The 24,680-nt window shown below is 40.2% G+C and overlaps 1 protein-coding gene across 8 annotated transcripts in view; it reads left to right on the forward strand.

Annotated features, from left to right (window-relative positions):
* The window catches only part of ZMIZ1 (zinc finger MIZ-type containing 1), a 359,397-nt gene that overhangs the window by 218,770 nt on the left and 115,947 nt on the right, over window positions 1–24,680 (forward strand). For all 8 annotated transcript variants that reach the window (XM_080400881.1, XM_080400877.1, XM_080400885.1 and 5 more), the window contains one exon: window positions 9,486–9,591. In XM_080400881.1, the coding sequence (XP_080257007.1) occupies window positions 9,486–9,591 (106 nt within the window). The remainder of the gene's footprint in view (window positions 1–9,485; window positions 9,592–24,680) is intronic.

The raw sequence follows: 24,680 nt of genomic DNA on the forward strand, positions 1-24,680 counted from the left end.
AAATTATTCAGGAAGTTGCAAAGAAGTGAACGGCAGCTGAAACGCTGAAATATCACGAGTAAATTTAACATCAGCTTGCTTAGCTGCATGTTCTGTACTATCGGGAGCCAATTCTTCTTCATGCTGACAAAGTTCATCATTGTTCTTTGTGAGGATTATGCTAAAAGAAAAATGAAAAATCACTATGAAAGTCTGTTCAACCACTAAAACAGGATTATTGTTTTATTTTGCCAGTCTTTAAAATGACCTTGAAAAACAAATTCCCTTAAAACTTCTGTATTTTTTGTATGTTTTTTAAAGCGACTAGTCTCTAACAATGTTTGAACTGTGTGGGTTCCTAAAGGCAAGTGCATTTAATCCAGATATTCTACAAACACTAAAAACGCTTGCTTGTTTGCTTGCTTGTAAGGTTCCTGCTGTATAGTATACAGAAGGATTTTTTTCTTTTATAACATTCTGTTCTGTAAACTCTGACTGTGGAAAAAGTGGTGTACTAAACTGTTCTGGAACCATCAACGGATATGAAATCGTCGTATCCTGCTAGTGGATAGCATGGTCTATACTAATCCAAATTGAAACATTAATATGTCATGACTGTGGAAGGACAGGCTCACTCAGGAATGACCAAACCATCCATTCATACATTGCAAAGTTTAAATGTATCAGGTGCGATGACAGAGCATCCAAACATCTCTTGTATTATGAATATCCAGTGTAATAGTACCTCTGGTATAACAGCTTCTTTGTATCCTTTAAGGCTGATCTATAACAGCTTTGCAAAAATCAAATAATTGAATTTAATCCTGTTAATAAAAAGGAAAAAAAATATGCTCAAAAATTTGAAATTGTGCTTTAATTTAAGAAGTGTTTCTTAGAGAGTAGTCCTGTTTATCTTACACACCGTTGTCACGTGGACACTGCCAGTAATACCTGCGCTTTGGGATGAGATTATGTTATGGTAAGGCTAATATTCTTGTTAAATTTAAGAGTGTCATTCTCTAAAACGTGTACTTTATATGACATTACCTTACTGTCTTCTGAAAGAAACACCTCAGGTTACCACACAGCAGTTACAAATTTAACCCTAGTTTGGTTGGACAAGGTTGTCTCACTCTTTTCTGCCTTTTCTCAGATCCACTCTAGTCTGATCCCATAGGTTTGCCCTTGCCAGGCAGTTTAACATGTAACTGTTCTTACTGAGGGCATTGGCTATCTTTTATGTTGGCACTGCAGCAAAAATGGAAATGAGGGGACAGCTGAGAGCAAAATGGACAGATTTACAGACTTGTGTTCAGCGAAGGCTGATAAAGGCACGGCTTTGTTCTCTTACTGCGCTTCAGCATTACAAGGTGCCAAGTTCATAATTCTTCAGGGCTTTTCAGTTTGTCCCAAAAAGAAAGAAAAGGGTGAGAGACACAGTTACTCTCTAAGTGTACCTAGAGGCTTAGTCTAAGAAATTAAAATCCAGCTCCACAATGGTTTTGGACAGTTGGAGGAATTTAGGTAAGCAGGGTGTGCTTACCTGAGCTGGCTCCTGGCCAAAGCACTGAATGTAACAGAGCTCCAATGAACACTGGGGTCTCTGACCACTGTGCTTAGGACCTGGGTCTTCTTTCTATCCAAAAGACACTACTTTCTACCCCAGTATGTCTGCAAAAAGCTATGCTGAAATAGTCAATAAAAATGCCTTTCCCCCCACTATCTTAATGTTCTACATTTCCTCTCCAAATGTTAGGTCTAGGTCCACCTTGGTCATCAGATGTGGGAAACTCACACATGTTTGTTTACGAAATGTTTCTCTTTAAATTAAAAGGATAACAACACACAAAGCTGTAGTCCTAGCTGTACTCTATCTGAAGATTTTGGGTTTCATTTAAATCTTCTGTGCTGCTTCTGGCTCTTGCTACATATCTGTACCGCTGAAGGGAGTTGCTGACATAACAAGCATTGGTGTTAAACTGATGGAATTATATGTTGTATGTTCGTGTTTCAGTGATACTGATACATGGTACAGTAACCTTTTGAATTGCATTTCTCTTTGGAAAATCCTGGAATTTAGACTGTTGAAATTTTAAAGGTAATTTTAAGGAAGAAAAAAAAAAAAGCCACTCAGTGTCATGATAAATCTATTTTGGCTTATCCAATACGTAATGAAAAATTTAATTGATTAATATATATATATAAAAAAAGACAAGAACGTTATTTTGGAATAATGTCAAGTTTCTACAACAGGGTGCCTCAGACAGTAAAAACAACAAAGTCGAGCTAATACTAATGTGTTCACAAGGTATCTGCTGCTACATCAGCTTCACACCTGGCTGGGTTCATTAATGCGGAGACATATGTAATCAAAAATCAAAGACATATGACACTCAAAAAATCAGATTTCAAATCAAGTTAGGATCTGAATGTATTTACAGATAGAAGAGTTGGTTCAGCATATCTATACCCAGAAAATGGCAGGATGCAGCTGCCCATTAGAGCCCTAGTAATGTTGCATTGAGTTTTTGTATCCGAGACTTCCAGAGCAAAGAGTTCATGTGAAAGAAATTCTGCTTCCATCATCTTCTCCATGCATTTGTTAAGCACAGTTTATGTGTTTGCAGTGCGTCACGGCACTCCAGGGCTGTGTACGTGCTGTACCATCAGAGTACAGCCAGCAGGCACAGAACACTCTGCTTCAGAGCAGCTTGTAATGCTACCAAATAACTCAGTATGACCTCATGGTGTCCTAAAGCCCTTTTTTAACTTACTTTCGTTAGTCAAGGCATGGGTTATTTTACAGCTTTAAAACATTTGTTTGAGATGTGTTGCTGTCCAAATTAAAATGCTTTTGGAATTCCTTTATTAGTTTCTTCATATGATGGCTGTATGTTTCATCCCTATCATTGTTCAAAGTCTGCCAGGACTCAGGTGGCAACACTATTGCAGTGACCCAGTGATCAGCTGGCTTAATTAAAGCAAAATCCCTGCATCTTTCCCTCTGGGAGAAAATTTCAGATGGAGAGGGTTGAGCATAGCGACCTTTTCTTCTATGTTTATGGTTGTTAGAGACATGCAAAGGAGAGGAAGAGGATGTAAAGGAGGAGATATCCTTATTCTGCATGGTTTACCTCACTGTTGCAGGAAGTGTCAAGAAAAGTAGTAGATGGCAGGGATACTGGTTTATTTTATTTTGAGAATATGGTCCTTATCCACCTAATGGGGTGGGAAATAAATTTTAAGAGGACTCTAGCTTGAATACAAGGGCTCTGTAGAGTCTCTTACGTTTGCAGAACCTGCTTGATATCTGTTTTCAAGCATCAAAAGTAAGAAACTGGTTAATGATATGTAGCTTTACTCACCTGCTTTGATTGTCTGTATTGTTGAGGCAGCCCTTCTGCAACTGGAGTGTAGAGAGTCTCATCAGGCCAGGACTTGAGATCACAAAGATTTCTTCCTTCCCCCCCTTCTCGCCTTTTTTTTTTCTGTTTGAGGCAGATCACTGTATTCATGTTTCAAAATTCCTCAATTTGCTTCCTGTTTATCTGATCTTTGTGTGTTACTGAGGGGGAAAAATTACCATCTACATTGCAGAATTCTAATTACAAAATTTCTGCTGTAGTCTTCAAACTGCATTCAGATAATTTCAAGTATGCACAAGTGGCTGAACACGTTGCTGTCTGAACTAGCAATCAGCTGGCATTTTTAGTTTTGAGCAGCCAGCAAATTGAATTGGTAAAATTCATTCTGATGCCAGCAGGGGGGGGTGCTCTTGACTGCTGGTAGTTAAGAGATTCATTGAAAGTGCAACATAATGGGAAGGGAGTTTTGTAATAAGCAGTCATATAGCTCTCTTGATTAACAGGCCTGTTAGGTTAAGAGGTACATTGTTCCAGTACTTGGTGTGATGACAAGAAGGGCAGGGAGCGGAGCTTTGCCATGGTGTAGCTCCTTAGCCTTGCTAAAGGAGAAAGGAGAAAAAAAGAGAAGGGGGAAAGTATTGCAGTTAAATTCAGCAGAGGAAAAGAAGTTGGTGGCTGAATTTTGCTGCTCTTCTTGTTACTAAAACCTCTCTCTCATCATTTTGCCCTCACTGTCAGTGCCCCTGAGAGTTCAAGCATCTGGAACTCTGCAGAGCTGTGTCACAGGCAGTGAATGCAATGTCTCTGTTATGAATGCAATATTATTTGGACTAAAGGTTTCAAAGGTTTGGGGTGACCAGATTTTCTTATTGGCAGTTAATGTTATGATTAGGGTTACGCTTTGTTTGCAAATAAGGTGTATGTTCCGTTAAAGACACAGCTTGGAATAGTCGTCAGCACCGTATCTTAGCTAAAATAAAAGCTTAGTGTTGCAAGCACATGTAGCTTTTATAAGATCTAACTGTCTCAACTGTTATTTTGAAATAACATAGACAAATATTAAGTGTTGAACCTTGGGCTGGCCAAGCACGCCTTTCAACCACGATAAAGGATGATGATCTTAATTTATGATTGTGGTATTACTGGCAACTGTCTCTCTCTCTCCTTTTTTTTTTTTTTTTTTATAAACGCACTACTTTTCAGTGGAATTTTATGGCATGTATGCTTAGGTCAACTGAGATACATGGTTACAGCTTTGCAGAATGAAGCCATAGTTGAATATGGTGCTGCCTGCATGTTGTCTGAATGTTTGCCACTGTGCTCAACTTGAATTAGCAGTTAGAGAAGGCCCGAGTATGCTTGCAAGTGGTATCTTACCGCTTAGCCATAACATAGAACGGATAATTGAAACTGTGTTGACTCGATCGCATCTGATGAGCATTGTTACCTGAACAATGTCGAAATCACGGGAGGTTTCAAACTTGGGAGAGTTCCTGGAACAGGGTTCAGGCTGAGCTGGATAGCTCCCATCAGCAGCAGGTGTCTGGAATCACTGAGATTTGGCTTGGGATGGACCTAAGGGAGCGTGGGCTCTACTCTTTTTCTCTAAGCTGGGATGTCATATAGATATTATCTGGTGTATTGTAAATCCCCTTACCCCCCCCCCCCCCAACTCCAGGGATTGATAGGTAGTCTGTTTCAGTGCTTGATGATCTCAATACCTGGAACATTTTCCAGGATTTATCTTTAGCCACTTGTACAGTGAGCAGATGAGTCCTGGTGTGTGTTTCTAATTTTCTATTTGGACAGTTTGTTTTTCTTTCCCATCTATAGTATTTCATATGTGTCTTTGGCCTGGGTTTTGGAACATTTTTCCAGTTCATAAAGATTATTTTAAATTCTTATCCTGTCCTCTTAGTTGTTTGCAGACTCTTCTGCCTGTTATCATCTAGAAGTTTTGCTGTTTACTCTTGTCTCATTGTCCAAGTCATGACTGAATACATAGAAATGACCTGTATCCAGGACAAATTATGATTTGACAGAGGACTATTAATTAACAATCTGAGTAAAATTTATACTACTATCATCTGGGCTATGTTCCTCTGCTATGACAATGTCATACAGGGCAATGTCAAAAAGTATATTAGAGTTGTGATACATTACATCCACTATCTTCCTTATGCTTACAAGACCAGTTAACTTGTCCAAGAAGGAAACTGCACTGTGCTGATGGATTCATGATGATGTTCTGTATTACTCACCTAATATTTTTTTAGTAATTTATTTTGTTGTCTGTCTGGGTACCTGTAGTGTCTGAGACTCACCTTTTTACCGTCTTAAAACCAGAGATTTGGTGTCTCCAAGGTCCCTGTCTTGAATGAATTCCTGAAGGCAGCCATTAGCAGCTGCAAGGTTTGCCCAGGCTAGTTCCCTTGAGGTACTCAAAGGTAAATTTCAGCAGGGTCTGCTGATTTGAATATATTAAACTTACCAAATGTCTTGTAGTTAGTTCTTTGCGTTTTCTGGATCATACTCCTATGACACATTTACCATCTTGTTTCTGAGAAATCTCAGTGTTTATTTAAAAGGCCAGGAGGTGCCTTGCATACAGGTTCACTGGAGGAGAGCCTTCCAAGTCCCAAGTGAGCAGTGTCTGCCTTCCATTGTAGGCAACCTGGAACATGGTCTTTGGAGGGTATATGACCTGTTCTGTTTGACTTTCATTTTGAAGTAGAAGGAAATCTTTAGTTGTCACAATTGAAAGAAAAACTTTTAAGTACTGTTAATGCAAAAATTCATAAGCCTGTGAAGAAACTGAAAATAAAAAGTGAACCGCTCTATTCATGTTGTCCAAGGGGATTGCTGAGGAGTGGTGTATAAAAGCCAAGAGCTGGGGGAGAAAGGCCCAGCAAAAGCCCTTTTGAGTACTGTTTGACCAGTTTGTTTTACAGAGCCTCTTTCTGCATTCAGCAGAGTGCACAAAAGAAAAATTTTAAAAGAAAATTACTCTTGGCAAAATAGAAATTTTATTAGAAATGTCTGTTTCCTATTATGTAACAGAGGAATTTTTAACAGGAAAAAGGATTTTTTTCTGCAGTTTGTTAGCGGAAGCACTTCCTATCAAATTTAGATTTTTATTTTTTTTTTTAGCTGAACTGAATTTGCAGTTCATTTTCCCTCACATTTTTCATGAAAACCTTAAGCAATAAGTAATAGTTTGACTGGCTGACTTCTCTGGACTCAGAAGTTCAGATTCTGCCTTCTCACACTTCATTGTCTGCCTGCAGCGTTGCTAAGGTGTAGCTTCACTCGCTTTCAGGTGGGCTTCAGCAGGATGATGCCATGACCATTGGGGCTGCGCACCCTGGCATCCAGAAGCTCTACTTTTGGCCGCAGTGAGGTACAGATCAGTGCTTTCTCTAGTGAAGGAAATTTTAAAAAGGCAACTGAGATATCAAATGAGACTGTGAGAGATTAGGATTTGGCCTGACCCAGCCTTCGCACTCTATTCAGTCAAGACATTGCAATCATAGACTGGCTTTCATGGCCTCAGGATTTTTCAAGTCTCTGTTTTTGCTGAGTTACCTTGTAGAATTCTTCCTGTAATTAGTAAAGTGTTGCTTTTGAGAGTAGTGATTTGGCCTCTGGCCAGCAGGGTCTCAGTATTACATAGAATCAAAGAATGGTTTGGATTGGAAGGGGCCTCAAAGACCATCTAGTTCCAGCCCCCTGCCACGGGCAGGGACACCCTCCACCAGCCCAGGTTGCCCAAAGCCCCGTCCAGCCTGGCCTTGAGCACTGCCAGGGATGGGGCACCCCCAGCTGCTCTGGGCAGCCTGGGCCATCGCCTCACCGCCCTCACGGGGAACAATTTCTGCCTTATCTCTCATCTCAGTCTGCCCTCTTTCAGACGTAGGGAGGACAGCTGCCTTTAGGAGGGTATTTGTAGCTTCGTGTTTTAAAATGAACCAAGCATATAAGCAGGCAATGTACTTCTTAATTACCGTGCATTCACTGATGAGCAGGTGTATCTGCCTTCATTCCTGTCCAGTTTAAAAATAAATAATTCAGTGAAAATGTGCTTTTCCAAAACAGAAAATTGGAGGGCACTTTCTCCTTTATTTTACAGACCTTATTAGCACTCTGAAAAGCATTCCTCTGTGATGGTACAGTAGATGATACCTAAAGGAGTTTAAGTAATGTTTACACTTTAATGAGACATTGCCCTCAGGAGCCTTTAACAAGATGGGGTTTTTACAGGAGCTTTCTGACTACTTCTTACTGATCCCTTCCCTAACATCTGCCTGTCAGTGGCTGAACTGCAGTGATACTGGAAGTAGGAAAGGGGAACAGTTAGATTTCCAGGTCTGTAAGTGTCTTCTAGATTTCATAGCAGCCCACCAGTCTTTACTCTTATTGCTAACCTAGCATGAAATATGAGAGATCTTGTTCTGCTGTTGTTCTTTCGCTTGTGTTTTTTTTTTTTTTAATTTTATCTTATTGTTGCAAGTTTGGACCCAGGGTCTTAGCCAGAATATTAGTAACAATCAAACTTTGAAGTGTAAAGGTTAAAGGCTGATGTACCAAGTTGGAAATGTTTTTTGATTTATTAGAAATAATGGCTTACTTTCTCACAATTTTTTTCTTCTTTCCTATCTAAAACTTACAATTGTAATTGTAAAGAGAAACAGGAGAGAAAACAGTAGGTGTGTTCTAGGGTTCTGTATTACTGTACTGATTATCCCAAATTCTTATTTCATTTTCCTGAAGCTCTCTACTCAATTTTGAGATCGGGAGAGTTAAAAAACATTTAGTGGGGTGATACTCCCACCTAGTAAGTCATAATTTCTAAATTAATAGGAAAAACAAAACTAACAAAAATCTCCCCAGAACTTTATCCATGCTAATTCTTTCTTAAGAAAGGAATTTGGTTCTTAATTGTTGATTAGGAAAAGTAGATATTGGGAAAAGGTCAGCATAGTAAGATTCATGTAATAGTGTTGAGTAGGTAGGGCAGAACAGTGCGTTTGTTTACCATCTGCAGGTTGTCACATATGTTGGTTCTTTACTCTATGCTGTACTGTTGCTTTTTGCACGAACCGGTCCGAGACACAGATAATTGCAGTGTCATTAATTTAGAAAGAAGCTTTTAAATGGAGGTGGGGGTGGGAAAAGGGTATTTTTTGGTACTGTAACCTGTCTAGGTTAGGGACTTCGTTTTGCTTCACACAAGGAAATGGTGTCCTGTTTCTTGTGGAGTTCCTTGTTTCAATGCAAAGCAGTAATGGCAATGGTAAGAATAATCTGGTTTATCTATGCCTCTGAGTCTGAAGTCATCCTGTGCCACTAGAAGGGAATATAAAAGCTTTGCTGTGTATGACTGTAGCATAGTTTGCCAGAATGACCACAGTATTGTGTTTATACTGTGCACATTTTCACGAGGATATGTTCTTAGCTGATAGCTTGGTTGCTAGCCTGGAGAAATAGTTGACTGCTTTTCATCCTTAACGCCAGTCTTTGGTTTGCCTATTTTTGCTAGTCCTTCTAGATCAGTACCCAAAAAAAAAAAAAAAAAAATCTTCTTTCTTTGTTTAATGTGTTTGGCAAATACTTCTTGCACAGGCCTGTTTATTCTAAAAGGTAAATATGCTTCCCGATACAGTATTGTTGAAATACAGCAACTGTGACACTGATCACAGCATAGAACACTGCCCAGCAGCGTGGAGGGCATTTTAACCTGAAGGACCTGGGCCCTGCTCTTGGGAACAGGGCCAGGAACTGCTTGTAACACAGAGACAGAGACTTAGGGACTTCTCATCCTGGAGTCTCAAGTAGAGTAAATTGTATTCTGTACAATATTTGCATAATTTCTTCTGGAAAAGCTTTGTCTCTCCAACTTTCATAGAACTACCAGGCTTTTCTTCTGGCAAGTGGTCAAATAATCCGGTCACCAGAAGACTCCTGTTCAGTTTGTTGTGCTTGCACTGGAAACTACTGGAGAACAATGCCTCATAACGTTTTTGTGCTGTGGCTTTTGCAGCAGATTCAGTTGCCTAACATTGGCGCTGATAAGCAGGTCAATGTAACTGTGCGAAGAGCTCGAGTAACCCCTAATGAAGCTTTCTCTCTTTCCCTTTGCAGGTGGTTAGTCGAGTGGCAGCTCAGCAAGGATTTGACTTGGATCTTGGATACAGGCTACTGGCAGTATGTGCAGCCAACAGAGACAAATTCACTCCAAAATCAGCTGGTAGGAAAAGCCTTTTTTTTGTGTATTACTGATTCTTGGGTGGTCATATTCTGAATAAATGTGACGGTCTTGCATTGTTCAAAAAAAAAAACCCGAAACCGAACACTTATTTGGTGGTAATAGTGCTGCTGGTTTTAGCATTTCAGTGGCATGCTTTTCTGAGGATACATAACTTTGGAAATTCGTATTTTCTCCAGCTAGTGCTGTTTGTGGCCCTGTTTGATCTTATGGATGAAATGTTACTTCCAGAAGCATGGATGTTCAGTAATTTCATGGTGGGAATGAACACACTCAGGCCCCTCTGTCTTGGTAAACCATTGATTTTCTGTCATGTGTCAATCTCTAAATCTTTCACTCTCATTCTGCACTCCCTGATAAGTCTATTGCCAAACTTTTATTCCTTGACTGCATATGTCTGTGCAAACAAGTGCCATGTTTTCTCATACATCTAGTCATTAGCTTTAGAATTTTGAGCTAAGAGTAGGTGGCAGTGCGATTGATACAGTATCATGTAGCCATTTTTTTCACTATTTTACAGCAAAAATCTGTTACAGAGCTCTGATCAAATAGCAATATTTGATTGTGATGTATTGCCACTGCTTCTCTGTATAGTAAAAGTAGAAAATGCACTTCAGGGTCTTTTCTGCTTCTCACGTGTTTGATTTAACTGGAGCATTTAATTCTGATTCTCCTTTTCTTAGCTGATGAATGTCAACATAATGTGCACTGGCTTGGAAAACAGGAAGATAATTGTTCCCTTCCAAACTGAGCATGGATAACTTTTCTGCTCAGCACTAAACTGGTATGCAGTCCCCATTTTAGAACATCAGAAAAGGTTACCTTCTCCCAAAACATTAGTTTGTAGTCAACTGATTGGGTGTTAATATTTCTTTTCATGTTCAGTTTTTATCAGCCCCAAGCTTTACTCATGGCTACCTTCTGTCCTTAGTGCTCTAAATAGTTCCTGGTGCAAAAGCAGCTTTCACGTCAAGGCATATTCACTGGACTTAATGTTTTATTTTTTTGTGTGGAAAGGGATCATTAATTTTACTGAATGTCAAATTAGCTATCTTCCTGTCATCCAGGAAGATTGTGTATAAGCTAAAACATTCAGTTGACCAGCCACAATCTGCCTTTTTTTCTGAATTTCTAAGAAGTTTCTCCAAAAGTTAGCTATTGCATCTCTTCCTGATTTTTTTTTAAACAAGCTTGTCAAAGGAGGATTTCCAGCTAAGACTGTATTAAGTGAGACATTAAAACTTTATTTCCTTTGAAAATATACCTTTTAAAAATAGTCATACCCCTTCTTTCACCAGTTCTTCCTGAGGTGTGTGTCTGTCAGTGTTAGTGAAGGAGAGGTTGTGAGTCTTTGGGTCTTGGCATGTTGTAGTCCTTGTCCTTTAGGGCTTAGGTGAGGGTTTTGAAAACCACTGGTCAGGTCAGTCAGTCATGTCCTAAAAAAGCTCCGTGTCGGTGTTTGATTTCAGCAAGTAATTCCTTCTTGAGAATATATGCTTTTTTTTTTTTTTTTTTTTTTTTTTTTCCCAACTCATTACCCTAGCAATCTGTAAAGATTTCAGTCTTTCCATTCTTAATGGATACAATGCTGGGAAAGCTGGTAATGGAATCATGTGCTTTTCTTTCAGTGTATTCTAAAAACCTTCTCAGTCCTTTGCTTTGCTTCCTGTTTCCCAGTTTGCATATACAACTAATTTGTTTCCAATGACCTTAAATATTTGGTTTCACAACTGCTTTAGTTTTACCCTGCATACAGTTGTTTCGCCAGTTATTCCAGGGATTTCATCGTGCCCGTGTACATTATGGTTTTTAGTGCTCTTATTGTCTCTCTTGAATACTCATATTTTGGGACATACCATAACATATTTTGTGAAGTGTCACATATGGCCGCTACTGTAAGGATGTCACATTGACATACAGTCTGTGAGAGCTACATCATTGAAGGGGCATTGAAAGACTGAGAGGCTTCAATGTGAGGTCGTTTCAGACCATCCTGACTCTTTTGAAAGGGTTAATTTCCACATCTAAGTGCACTCACATTTTGTGATTTTTAAAGCAGCAGTGGCTCTATTCCCTCATTCAGTTTTTGTAAAAATGTTGCGATTGTCCTTTGCTTTTTTTGTAAGTGTGCATCATTGAAAGCTGCCTTTCATGATTTGCTGAATTTGTTGTCAAGGGTGCTTGCACGCTGTTTTGAGTAACTCATTTTTTTTTTTCTGCTACATCTATTGAAAGACACCTTCAACACTTTTTCCAGTCACTTTCCTACAGAAGTCCCCAATGTAAATATCAAATGGCATTAAGTTTAATGAATAAGCATTTGTTTTTCCCTTCCTCCAGGCTTAAGGGGAATTTTTGGATTCACAATGGTTTGAATTCATTCCTCCCAAGTATGAATTTAATGCTGTCAAAGGGATCACTCTGGAAATGTTTTTAATCCGTATTGTTTAGGGTCTGACATTCTGAAATGTAGGAAGAGAAGAACATTTTCTAATTAAAACACATTTGAGTAGGTGAACACTAGGGAGAATGTTTGCACCAAATCCTTTCAAGGGCCATCCACTATTAGTACCGCTTTACAGGTTAGGACAAGGCTCCACTGACTGTTGGTCCTGCCGGCTGGGATGCCGGATTGGCCTGCCAGTGGTGGCTGGCAGGCTTTGCAGCTCTGCTGTATGGAGCAGGTGGACCACCCCAGCCTGATGTCCCTCGGGTCTGCTGGTGCGCAGAGGCAGCCAAACCAGTGCAACCGGTAGTCCTGCTCCTGTTCTCCAGCAATTCCCAGCCTGAGCTTGCTCAGGGACCTCTGATGGCAGAAGAGCTTTTGCTGCTACGGCTTATTTTCTGTTTGGCTGGCTCTCTGCAGGGCCCCAGGAGAGTGAGGGTCCCCGAGGTAGTGCCCTGGTTCTCTGTTATCCCTGAGGAAAGAGGGCTGGAGCCTGAGGCGAGAGGGCAGAGCAGGCAGCTGCCAGACTGGCTCAGCAATGTGGGAAGCCCACACCCGGGCTCATGCAAGTGGCCCCACGCTGTTCCATCCCCGTTGATTTAAGCCGTTTTGGTGGTAGCTCCCTGCTAAGCTGAAGAGGTTGGAGGAGTGATTACAGGAGCTGCAGATGGCAGCTCAGAGTACGGGCAAGCATGGGGGGAAGCAGGGAGAGATGAGGTGCTGGAGCCAGGTGGGACAGCAACCTTCTCAGGTGGCACAGCCGCAGCTGGGGAGGAAGGCAGGGAAGAGACCTAGAGCTGTCAGCGTCTTAGAATTTCCCATCCAGGACCATTGGTGTTGCTGTGACAGTGTTTGATGTTGTGCTTTTTTGTCTTGTTTACTTGGCCGTTGAGATTTTTAACAATTAGCTAATACAAATTGGTTTAGAGAACGCCTTGAGGGGAGACCTGTGTGGCATGAAAAGTATTAAAAAAGTTGTCATGTGTGCTTTTAAATAGTAATGATGATTTAATGACTGTGCCTTTTGTCTCTGCTTTCTGGTGTCTCTACCTGAAATAATAGCTGTGCCTCCTTTTATTCTTCTAGCCCAAGCTGCTGCATCTGGGCTGCTGCCTCAGTAGGAGGTCAAATACAGCACTTCCGACCCTGAAGACAAATGACAAAGCCTTTAAAAATATATGTCTCTCTTTTGGTGATAGCTGCTCCCCAAACCTTCCATGACAAGTTCCTTTGCTTTGTTGTGACACCTACAGGGAATGGCCCAGCAGGTTAGCTCTGCTCATTTGCTTTCAAACTGCAGCAACCTCCATCTCTCTTAGTATTTGAGTGCATGGGTGTTTGCGTATTCCAGTTTTTCTTCCTTAAGCCTGAAGAAGACCTCTTTCTGAGTCGTGCTTGCTTGGACCTTTGCTGAGCATATCTGCTTCTTTTGTCCTTACTGTAGAAGATTTTTAAGTGATTTGGTACCTTTATTTTAAGGTCTTCTATTCAAGTGAAGCAGAGCTCACCGATCAGTGTGTTTCAGGTAAAAAAAAAAAAAAAAAAAGGAAAGAAAGAAAGAAAACAAAAGAAAAGGAATAATTTTCTGTTCTGAAATATTTTTTTTAAAAAAATACTTTATGGAGCTACTGGACTTCGTTGCTCTTGTAGCTACATTTGCTTTTGTCAGGAGGCCAAGCTGAGGCCAGACAAGGGGACGACAGGATGAGATCATACAGGGAGCTTTGTCAGAAAAGGACAGTGCTCAGTATCTCTGCACAGAGAGAGGGAAGGAGCCTGAGGGCAGGACTGGGGGGGGGGAGGGGAAAGCTACTTTAGCAATCACCGAGAAGCTACAGCAAACAAATGCTGTGATAGCTTGGATGGGCAGATAAGTGTTAGATGCTTGATAGCAGAGATAGCAGCCTCTTTTTGATACTGCTTTGTTTTCAGTCCTCTAGGCTCTGCCTGGTGTGCTTTTGATTTTACTTTTCAAGAGCTGTATTACTTCATAATCTGTATTTTATATGAAGCATAAACTAAAAATTTATTATATTTGAGGGTTTTACATGTTTTATTTATTTAGCTTTGATCATTGTAATGTAACTTTAAAATAATAGGGCTGTTCTTAGTGAATATGATACCAAAGCTGTGAATAAATTGGACCCCGGGTTAATGAAGGTATTTGCAGTGAGAGTACTGGCAAATGGTGGTGGTAAAACATCACTGGACAAGATACTGAGACCTAAGGTATGTCCTGATCAGAGCATGTCAACTAACGTGTTTTACTGCCTGGTTTCAAAGCAACTGTATGGATTGGGCAAAGTGTATTTTGGTGTATTACCAAATCAAGCTTACAGAAATGACAGAAAAGTAGAGAAAAAATGAGGCTGCAGTATGAATAAGGAAAAGGTAGAAAGTATAACCTCTAGATTATGGGGACCATAAGGCTAGATGAACACTTTGCCTAAGTTTCCAATACTAATACTCATATTATCTGTGGAGACAAGGCAAAGCGAGGCAGCTAAAAGGATTACAAGTATAGAATGGAAATTACTACAGCCAAGGCTGATGGCATCCCTCCAGCTTGAAGGTACCAAATGATTGACGTGCCTGCATTTGGAAAGAAATAGCATATGAATTGTCAGTCTCATGCCTCACACCGAAGATTTTCAGCAAATCAGTCAAGTCAAAATGGTCTCATATGACTGGAGAAGAAATACAAAAGCTGTACCTGTACTTAGGAAAGTGGCTGATAAGAAGAATGAGTAGTCAGCTTTGAGAGCAGAGCAGAAGAGCTTGGCTTGGTTTGTTCATGAAATGAAAGCTGAGCAGAGTTATGAAATGCATGTAAATACTAACAAATAACTTAAAACAAGAAGAGCAATGAAGCTACAGGACAGTGTTGGCACAAAAACATACAGGTGTAAATTGAATACATTATTGGAATAAAGGGGGAATTCTGAACTATTAGGCAGTTGCATTTGGAAGAGGTTTTCAGTTAGAATGACAGCAGGGAGGGAGGGAGCAGAGGAAAGGAAAATGGAAAAATCAAGACTGCCCTTTTAAAGATAAAACTCGGTAAACATATTGAACTGACCATATAATGTGGTTCTTGATGGAGTTGGAAGCTGGTTAAGAACTTTCTATCTGTGTAGTCTGAAATTCTTGCTACATTTCCACGCAGCTGTCTGATCCATTGGTGCTTAATATCCTAAAACTGTCCACTTGACACTCTTCATTAAAATAAAGGTATCATTTCCTTTCAGCTGTTACCTTCTGAAACAGCTTTTGATACAGAAAACTGACTACATTTCAGGTGATCTTCTAGGTTCACTTCCCAGCTCTTCACACAGACTCTCACTGTCTTGGCTGCTTTGCTCTCTGTTTTGTAGTGTTATGTATTTGAAGCAAGGATAATAATACACCTTCTGTCTCGCTTTTATTTGTTTACTCAGAACAGAACTCTAATAGAAGATCTGCAGTTTGCTGTATCTTTAGCCTCTGTCAGGTGGGCTTGGCATGCAGCAGACTTGTCAGGAGTCAGTTCTCAAACGTCTCGATGGAGCATCTGAAGAACCCACAGAATGAAAGATGCTCTTCCCCACTGGGCCTTACTTGATCAAGCTGTTCTTGTTCCCTTCCTCTGAGGTGTCTGCTACTTGATGCATTTATTTGGTCTTCCTTCTACTCTTGGAAGAAACACATTCATACTTATGTCAGACTTTTATCCTTGGGTTGGCAATTCCTCTTCATTTTAGTGTGAATTTTAGGGCCTCATGACATATCTGTGTAGATAGATATTATTTTGCTGGAATGGAAATTCACTTCCTTCTTGGCATTCACTGCTCTGTTGTGCACTGGAACACCAATGTTTATAACGGAGGTCACATGGCTGAGATGCTGCCGCCTCTTTATTTTGGTTAGTCAAAATATGAGGTGGTTTATCTGGCCTGTTCTTTTTGACATTTGACAGGTCCTTGTTACCGCAGTACCAGTTGTGACTTTGAGAGATGTAGCAGTAAAAGTCAGTTGCCAGGTTGGAACATTTTTGCACTAATGCCTTTCCTGTAGCACTTAGGAAAATTGCAGAGACTCAACTATAGCAACGAGCCAGCTCTGCTGTTTTCCTAGTCTGTGCCTTAGATTTTCATGAGGCTGGTAGTTACCTGAATGCTCACTTTGCTGTTGATTTGAAGTGTGTAGAGAATTAGTTCATCATGTGATTGATTCCTGGACAGTATATTTTCCTAGTGTGCGCAACACACTTTCACTTGGACTGGAACTGGCATTCTCCAGAGAAGATTTCTGTTGATTTCTATCACTGTTTTCTGTCTTCTGCTTCAGGGATCCCATATGTGCTGAGAGCAACTGAAAATATGGTGATAGAGACAGACTAGGGCTTAGTCTTAGTGTGAATTTAGATGTTTTATTTTCTGTTGTTGTTTTGAGTAACATATCTGTCCCTCTGAACATGAGGTGAGTCACAAATGGAAAGTAAGAAGGGAGGCAGCTGTGAAAACATACATATATTCATGGAGAGAAGAAAGCAAACTCTTCCGAATGGCATTTGCCCTTTACAAGTTACCTTTTCTCAGCTTACAGCATGCAGTCCTGAACGTGTTCTCTTTTGAGCTGCAGTGCGTCCAAATGTACCTCACTGCCAGTGCTCTTTTATCAACCTGTGTGTCTTGGAGGCATTCAAAGAAATTCATGAGGAGTCCAGCGATGAGAACAGTAACATAGCACTTCCACGGGGGTTGGTAGCATTTTTGCTGCTGGAGGGCTGAACAACCAAAAGCATGAACTGTGCAAACAGACCAGATCATCAAGCTCCAGGACAGCAAGTTCGTTTCCTAAATACAATTGGGATTCCACTGGTCAAAATTTCAAAACCATTCCCAATTTCTGCAGGTTTGTCTGCAGCATGTAGCCAGCCTGTTAAGACAAGTTCTTGCTCTGAATACTCCAGAGATGACACTCTGTGAAACACGTTGCTTACTAGACAAGATGTCATATTTAGTATTTCTCTTTAAAAAGAGAGATTTCTATACAGAGGAGTCCTACTGAATAAGTGTTTTAGTGTTTCATCTTTTCTAACGCTCATGTTCAAGTATACCTGCTAAAGTATGCTGATAGCAAGGTATTTACATAAGTGCTATGTATATAATACATTATTTAAATTTCAGTTAAAGGATAATCAAAGAATCATCAGGATTCGTCATCATAGATTCTTCTAATTTGTATTAGTCTGTGTCTCTTCATGAGAGGGAATTCAAGGATAAAGATCACAGAATAACAGAAAATTGATTTGAAGAGAGCTCTTAAGTGATATATTCCCCCAAAAAATGCAGTATTGTTCCTTATAACGTGTGCTGTTTTTCTGAGAAGTTCAGTAGAGGTTACTATGTTCATGTTTGATAAGGCTTCTATATAATTTCCATTTTGTGGATTCTTTTTGTCTCAACTTACTTAAGTTTCAATAACATGTGAGTGAAAAAAACACCTGAATGGCTTTCCTCCACAGGTTTTCTGGATGCCGAGGTAAATACTCCCTTTTTACTTTTTTTATAATCTGATTATAACTGCAAGGATATTTGTGTCTCGTTGTGAACTTTCATGAATATCCTAATAAATCCATACTTTATTTATTTATTCCTGACAGATCTGTATATGTTAAATCATACTTTGTAGCAGTTACCAATAACACCTGACTTGAGGAATAAGTGGAATAAATAAGATTTTATTAACAAACAAAGTCATGAAGGTTAGTAGCTTCATAATAATAAAACCTAAATAGTGTGAATCAAAAACTAGAAACTGGGGAAGACAAAACCATAACTCTAGATGCCATGTCCTCCCCTTCCTCCTTCTTTCCCTAGATTTACATGTTGAGCACGATACCGTATATTATGGGATATCCTTTCCATCGGTCAGGGTCAGCTGTCCTGGCTGTGTCCCCGCCTGACTTCTTGTGCCCCCCAGCCCACTCACTGGTGGGGCAGTGAGGGGAGTAGAAAAGGTCTTGGCTCCCTGTGAGCACTACTCAGCAATAATGAAAACATCCCTGTGTTGTTAACCCTGTTTTGAGCACAAATCCAAAACTTAGCCCCATACTAGCTAGCGTGAAGAAAATTAACTGTATCCCGGCCAAAAGCAGCCCAGAAACTGACGTACTTTTGACACTTACTTTTGTAACTTAAACCAGGCTTTTAGGAAAGTCTGGATGTGAAGTCCAAAACGGGTCTATGGTGGTGAATGTGTCTCTGCTCCTGTAAGATGTAAGATGTAGTTGATGTTGGGGCTGGGGCTTGTAGATAGCATTTCGTAATGCACTGGAAAGAAAAAATTATCAAGCATCGAGATGCGTGGGTATTCTGCAGTCCTCAGAAAATCTCTTTGGCTCTTCTATCTGTCTGTATAATAGATACCTCAGTTGTACCTATGCTTTGTTGTTGTGAATTTGTATTTATTGCATGTGCTGTTGCAAAGAACCAGTGGTTTTCTGTTTTGTATGAACTGAGTATCTGCTCTACTTCAGAGATTTGCTCTCAGCAAAACTTGCAGTAGTAGCATTTCATACAGAAAGTTAGCTTCTATGAAAGATGTGATCAAACTTAATGGTTAAATGCAACCCCCTTTGATATATTCCTTGTTTTTTTGAGGAATGTCTACATTTAAAGTATGTTGGTGTTACTAATTTTAATGGACAGAACAAGTTACAGATTTTTAAATTGTGCCTGCCTGTGCTGTCGTTTCCCAAAGCCCTGTTTAGGGCTCTGTAGGTCTGAACCTGCAGCTACAGACACCGATCCCTAGTTTCAGTTTCACAGACTGGTTTAAAATGAGCATCTTCTAAAGCAAGCTCTCACAGGAAACATAAATTTAAACATTTTTAAATGCAAATATTACTGACTGGGCTTTGAACTCAACAATAGAAAACTGAACAAGGGCTGCTCCTGAGGAGATAAATTGAACACTGAACATCTGCGTACAAAGCAGGGTATTTGTTTCTTGTCTGATAGTCTCCCCTATGATTGTCTGGTCAGACCCAGGTGACATTAATCTTGCTCACTCTGGAAGATATTGTCTTTCCATCATAGAAGAAAAACAAATGAAATTACTTAGTGTATTTACTACAGAAGCAATTTCAATTAAGGCAAAGAACCAGAGAGGCCTCTAGGTTCTCAGTGTGAAAAATGACTCACTGCTGGTCTAAAATGAGATTGGGAGATGTAAATTGTTGGAAGTTTATAACAGTTGCCGTCTCCCACCGGGAATGTTGGAGTGGTCCTAGTGGTCCTTGAAAACCCAGGTGCCATTGGAAGCAGTAAGGGGGTTTTGCTTTAGAGATGTTCTTGTATTACAGCTAAATGTGTGTGTTTGAAATAATTAGCTCTAACTACAGTAACTGTGACTTGACCACAGGAAAAGCAACAAGGTACTGGAGTTGTGTCACTGTTGTGCTGTCTTGAGAGTGAAAGCAAAGACTTCAGGAAGATTTTTGTTAGAACCAAAACTGTGTAAACCTTCTTTCTCTGTTCTGTTACAAGATTTGGCATGCTTTACAGGACAGTAAATGGTTTTTAAACTGTGATTTGAAATTTTACTTAATTTAGCTAAATACAAATGATACCTAGGATGAGCATCACTGTGAGCTGGAGAAGGGCTAGACTGACATTGTGGTCTAGCAGCTGTCAGAATGGAAGAAAGAAAACATGTTCTTCCAAGAGAGAGGGATTCTTTTTTTCTTCTTTCTGTGTGTGGAAAAAATAATAGGTAAAGGCAAAGTCTTTGGTTGGAGCAAATTCTGTGTTCGTTTAATCATGCCAGCCAGTTATCGCTCCCAACTTGCAGTGACAGAGAAAGAAGGCAGAAGCTCCTCTGCCAAGGCAGTGGCAGGCACAGTATGATGTTCCTGCCTCGGTGCCACTCTTGGTTATATCAAAACAATTGTGCAAAGCTGCGTGCTTCGTATTTTAGAGTCTTGATAGAGGGGTGGAAAGAAGTGGTGTGTTGCCTGTTTTGTGTAAGCGGGATCAACCCCCTCCACAGAATCATCCGGTGCCTCCCAAGGGACAGAGAGCTGTGACAAGAAACAGGAAAAATGTCTGAAAGCAAAGTCCTTAAGCCTGTGACACAAAGTTTGGTGGATCATCAAACAAACCACTGCTGGAGGCTCAATGGTCTCCTGTAGTTACTGATTACGATGCCTCTGACACACACCAACATTCAAACAGTTCAAACTGAGTGAATGCGTTTCTATATGAGACCCCAAACCACGTGTCAGGGCAAAGAAGCCAGCTGAGCGGAGTTCAGCAGCCAGTCTTCCTGCGGAGTCCTGGCTGGGAGCTAGGCTTCAAACAGACCTCAGTCCCTGTGAGGGACAGCAGGGTGGGTTTCAGCATCCCTTTAGAACAGCTACATAGGCAGAACGTTTCAGCATTTTACTTTTTTGTTGTTGCTGATCGTAATGTCTGGCATAGCAAACACTGAAGGTGATGTTAGAAAAACAGAGGGGAAATCTGAAGTGCTGTGTCTGGAACAGTCCCTTGATTTCCGTCAGCTCTACAGGCTGCCTGGCTTCTGCAGTTGAAAGTATGTTCTGTGTTCCTCGTGTTTCCTCGATCTGGTAGAATTCACATCTTCGTACATCAGTGACAAATGTATGCTTTCAGTCAAAAAGAGTGGAAGAGCCAGAGTCTCCAGCTCAAGGGAGTTCTGTTTTCAGTCAAGGGAGGATGGGAAATATACTGGCCCCATACTGAATTACATCCTAACTGGTCAATCAGATAATCTTAAACTCTATAGAAGGATGATGGTGACCTCTAAGGATAGCCTTCAAAAAGTTAACACTGATACATGGGTGACAGTCTTTGCATGATACAAATCATTCTGGAGGGCAATATTATAGAGAAGCAAGTAAAACTAAACTGAGGATCTGGAAGGAATATGAGCACATATATGCATCTGTTGTGAAGTAAATATATTTGGACTGAGGCTTGAAAACATACTGGAAACTTGGAATAGTCAGATAGTAATTGCATACCGTGCCCCATGAAAGGACACCATTTATTCTGCAGGTGCCATTTAGTCTACAAAGGCAGAAAAAAAAAAGCACGTAAAGGATCATTGTTCTATTGTTGGTTTTATTTGCATAGGTGATGTTTTTATCTGCCTTTCATCTCTCCATCCAAAACTCTTTACTAATCATGAGGTCAATAAAGCTATAAAGGTCACAGAGAGATTGAAAATATACAACTCTGCTTGAGAAAGCTCATGTATGCAGAAATAGCTTTCTTCTATAGCCATGTTGGAATTATTTTTTAAGGTTCAATGTCTAGAAGCATTGTTTGTTAGTGATGCCTTTTCTGAACTCTTAATGTCTGCCCTTCTCTGGTGAGAAACCCTTGATTGCTGGCTGCACAGGAGGGTGAGAAATTGTAGATTCAGTGTTTTCAGTGTGCCCAGACCAAACATCTGTCCTGCACATTAAACAGTGTCCATTCTTTTGGCAGTTGTTTGGAAGTTTTTAAAGCAGTAAAGGAATAGAGATGACAGAGTTGAAATAGGTCTGTGCCTTTTCCTGATGCAGCAAAAAGATACAGAGCAAAGAAGGGAGAGGTCACAATATGGGAGCAGAGGAAAAGGACAGCGTATGCCTGCTCTGCCTGCAAAGCTGGCAAATTCTAGACAGATGAGTTAGTGTTGGAGAGCCTGAACCTTAGGGTAAAAAGAGAAATTTCAGGATGAAAGATCTAGATGTGTCCGGGGAAACCCAACGATAGGGTCATGCAAAATCCAAAGTAATGGGAATGGGATAATGAAGGTTTATGAGATCTGCAGGTAATAATGTGGCTGTCATTATAGCCTGTGCAAGTTAATAAGCAAATAATACCCCCATAACTAAAATTACTAGCTAAATTATTTTTTTCCTACATCTCCTTCAACCCCAATACATCAACCTATCTTAACAAACTAAATGGCTTTGAAAGAATTGTATTAGTTTTGTCACTTATTGCTTTAATAATCCAACCTGGTATCATCTTATTCTGTTCTTGTGTCTCCAGATGCACTCATGAAGTAGATGGATAGGTTATTTCTTTATATCATCAGCTTTCTTTTCAGTGTAACTTGAGGCTGGACCTTTTTAAACTGTTTTCCTGTGTTCTTTTGAAAGCAGAATGTTAGGTATGTGCCAACAGGTTTTGAGTAAATGAAGGACCAGCCATATCACTACACGCACACAGCTGTAAGGGATTTCTGAAAAATCACAGAATCAATGGGATTTCTGACGGATATCTTTCAAAGACCTGTTGGTGTTTTACTTGGTGTATCTACCAGTGTAATTAGTGCAAACTGCATAACAAACCCTGTGCTGTTGCAGTTGCTGGGCACAGCTCAGGCACCTGACAGCGGTTCTGTTAGCGGTGCACCCGGTGCATTGCAGTTGTCCCATGCTCTGTTGCAGCATCTTGGTGCCACAGGCTTAGGGAGCCCCGCAGTGAGCTGTGTAGGTGAGGATTGGGAGCAGAGTCTTAATAAGTACTCTTTGGGGTTCCTTGTTTATGTTGACTGTGTTGAGTCTTTCTGTAGTGTTTTTCCATAGCAAACACACTTCTTGGTTTTCATTGTATTTTCCTCTTTCCTCTTCCCCCTCCAGTGCGGTATCCTTCCAAATCCACCTTTACTGGTAGCCCTGCAGTTAATAATGACTGTGATGTATTCCAGGTTTTAAAAGGCCATAAACGCAGAATGGGCTGAAGTATTGGAGTTAAAAGGCTTGTTCAAGATGCTATCTGTGTGCTGAATACAATTGCATGGGCATGTTAAAAGACATCAGATTTTCCTCTAGAGGTGTTTAGCAGAACAGCCTGGCAGGAGTTGGAGCTTTGATCTGGCTGCTTTGTTCTGGTGTGTGTGCTATGGAGGCACCTAGCTGTCTCTTGACCTCTGGGACTTGAACTGTTTTTTCTGTTGTCTGGATGAGTGGTGTTCATGTTCTCAGCATTCTTCATGCAGTTTTCTTTTTTTAGTTATTTTTTTAAATTTAATTCTGTATTATTTAGTGTTTGTTTTACGCAGCCTTAACATATCTCATGTATTGGGACTTGAAGCCATCATTCAAATGAACAGTAAGGCATTTACAGCAGGCTCCTCCACACTGCAAGAACTAATAGTGAAAAAGGATTAATGTATAAATTAATTTCTCTATGAAGTAGCTGCTTACTCAGGCACTTTCATTTATAGGATGTGGAGCAGAACTTTTTACTCTTTACATACAGAAATGGAAAAGATTTTCTGTCTTTAAAAAAAACAACAATTGGACTTACAAAAGGAAAGACTGGGCTACCCAATTTACAGTATGAGTGAAATATCTCTCCCCTCTCATCATTCTTCAATCATGACATTGTCATCATTCAGGAAAGCACTTAGGTCTGTGCTTATTTTTTGAGACATGCTTAGCTTCTTTTCGCGTGTTTGAGTGAAGATGAGTTGTTTAAGTGCATTCCTGAATCAGAACCTTAGCACTAATCCTTCAGTCAGTGCAAAGAATAAATGAGGGGCAAAGACAAAGGGCCAAATTAAAATCAACGAGATTCTATTCAGATGGGCTCTGCTTCAGCAAGCACATATCTAATTATAAGCACACAAGTAGGCTCACTGACGTCAAAGTTAATTAAACTGCTTAAATTTAGGCACATGCTTAAATTCTTTGCTGAATCAGTATTTTTGAGCCAACAAATAATAGGACAGTATTGCTGGTCCAAAGCATGATTTTGTGGATGGGGAGGAGTTTAAACTCCCCCTTTCTTCCATCAGTTCTTCTGAGGTCTGCCTGCTGGCATTTTATTTGAGTCACAATGGTGAAGGCATGTGTTAATATGTTAAAGTTTCTTAAAGAGTGTTTGCTAACAATACTTAAAACATTGCAGTTGGGTCTGTGATACTCTTAAGGCACCCTTCGTCTGTGCACTATGCTATGCAGTGTGGCAGGACCGTGCCTGATCCAGTAATCTTTTTCAATTTCATTTTTCCTGATGCCACTCTTACAAAATGAATCCCTTTGTCCAGTCTCTGAAAGCCAAATTATTAACTTACTGTCATAACAAAAACAGAAATCAAGAAAGCATGCAGACAGAAGTGTTATATGAAGAATGTGTGTCATAGGGAAGAAGGTTTGATTCCTTTGGTTTCATGTGTTATTTTAATTTATGATGTCCTAAATAACTAACCTAAATAAATAACATAATTTGTTGGCCTTGAATCATTAAGGGCCTAGTAAGAATTTCCCCTGTAGGAATGCAAAAGACAATATGATACTTCTTACACTGAAGACACACATATGGGAATTCCAGCCATGTTTCATAAATGAGCTGGTGGGGCTGGTTGTGAGCTTTTAACTATGCTCCCTGCCTCAATAACACAGTAAAGTTGCCCTGATGTACTAGCAAGGGATTAATCAGGGAGGTGCACTGCAAAAGATCAGGTTTCTTCCACTTGGTAAAACTCACGCCATGGGGACTTAGGGGCTGCAAAGGAAGTTAATAAAGTTATCAACGGCAGTAAGTTCAAAAAAGAAAAGCAAGTAAGAGAGCTAAATAAATCTAGACTTGTGTTTTAAAAGGTACTCAACATTTTGTGC

The sequence above is a fragment of the Falco punctatus genome (assembly GCF_963210335.1).
Source record: "Falco punctatus genome assembly, chromosome: 9".
Lineage (NCBI taxonomy): Eukaryota > Metazoa > Chordata > Aves > Falconiformes > Falconidae > Falco > Falco punctatus.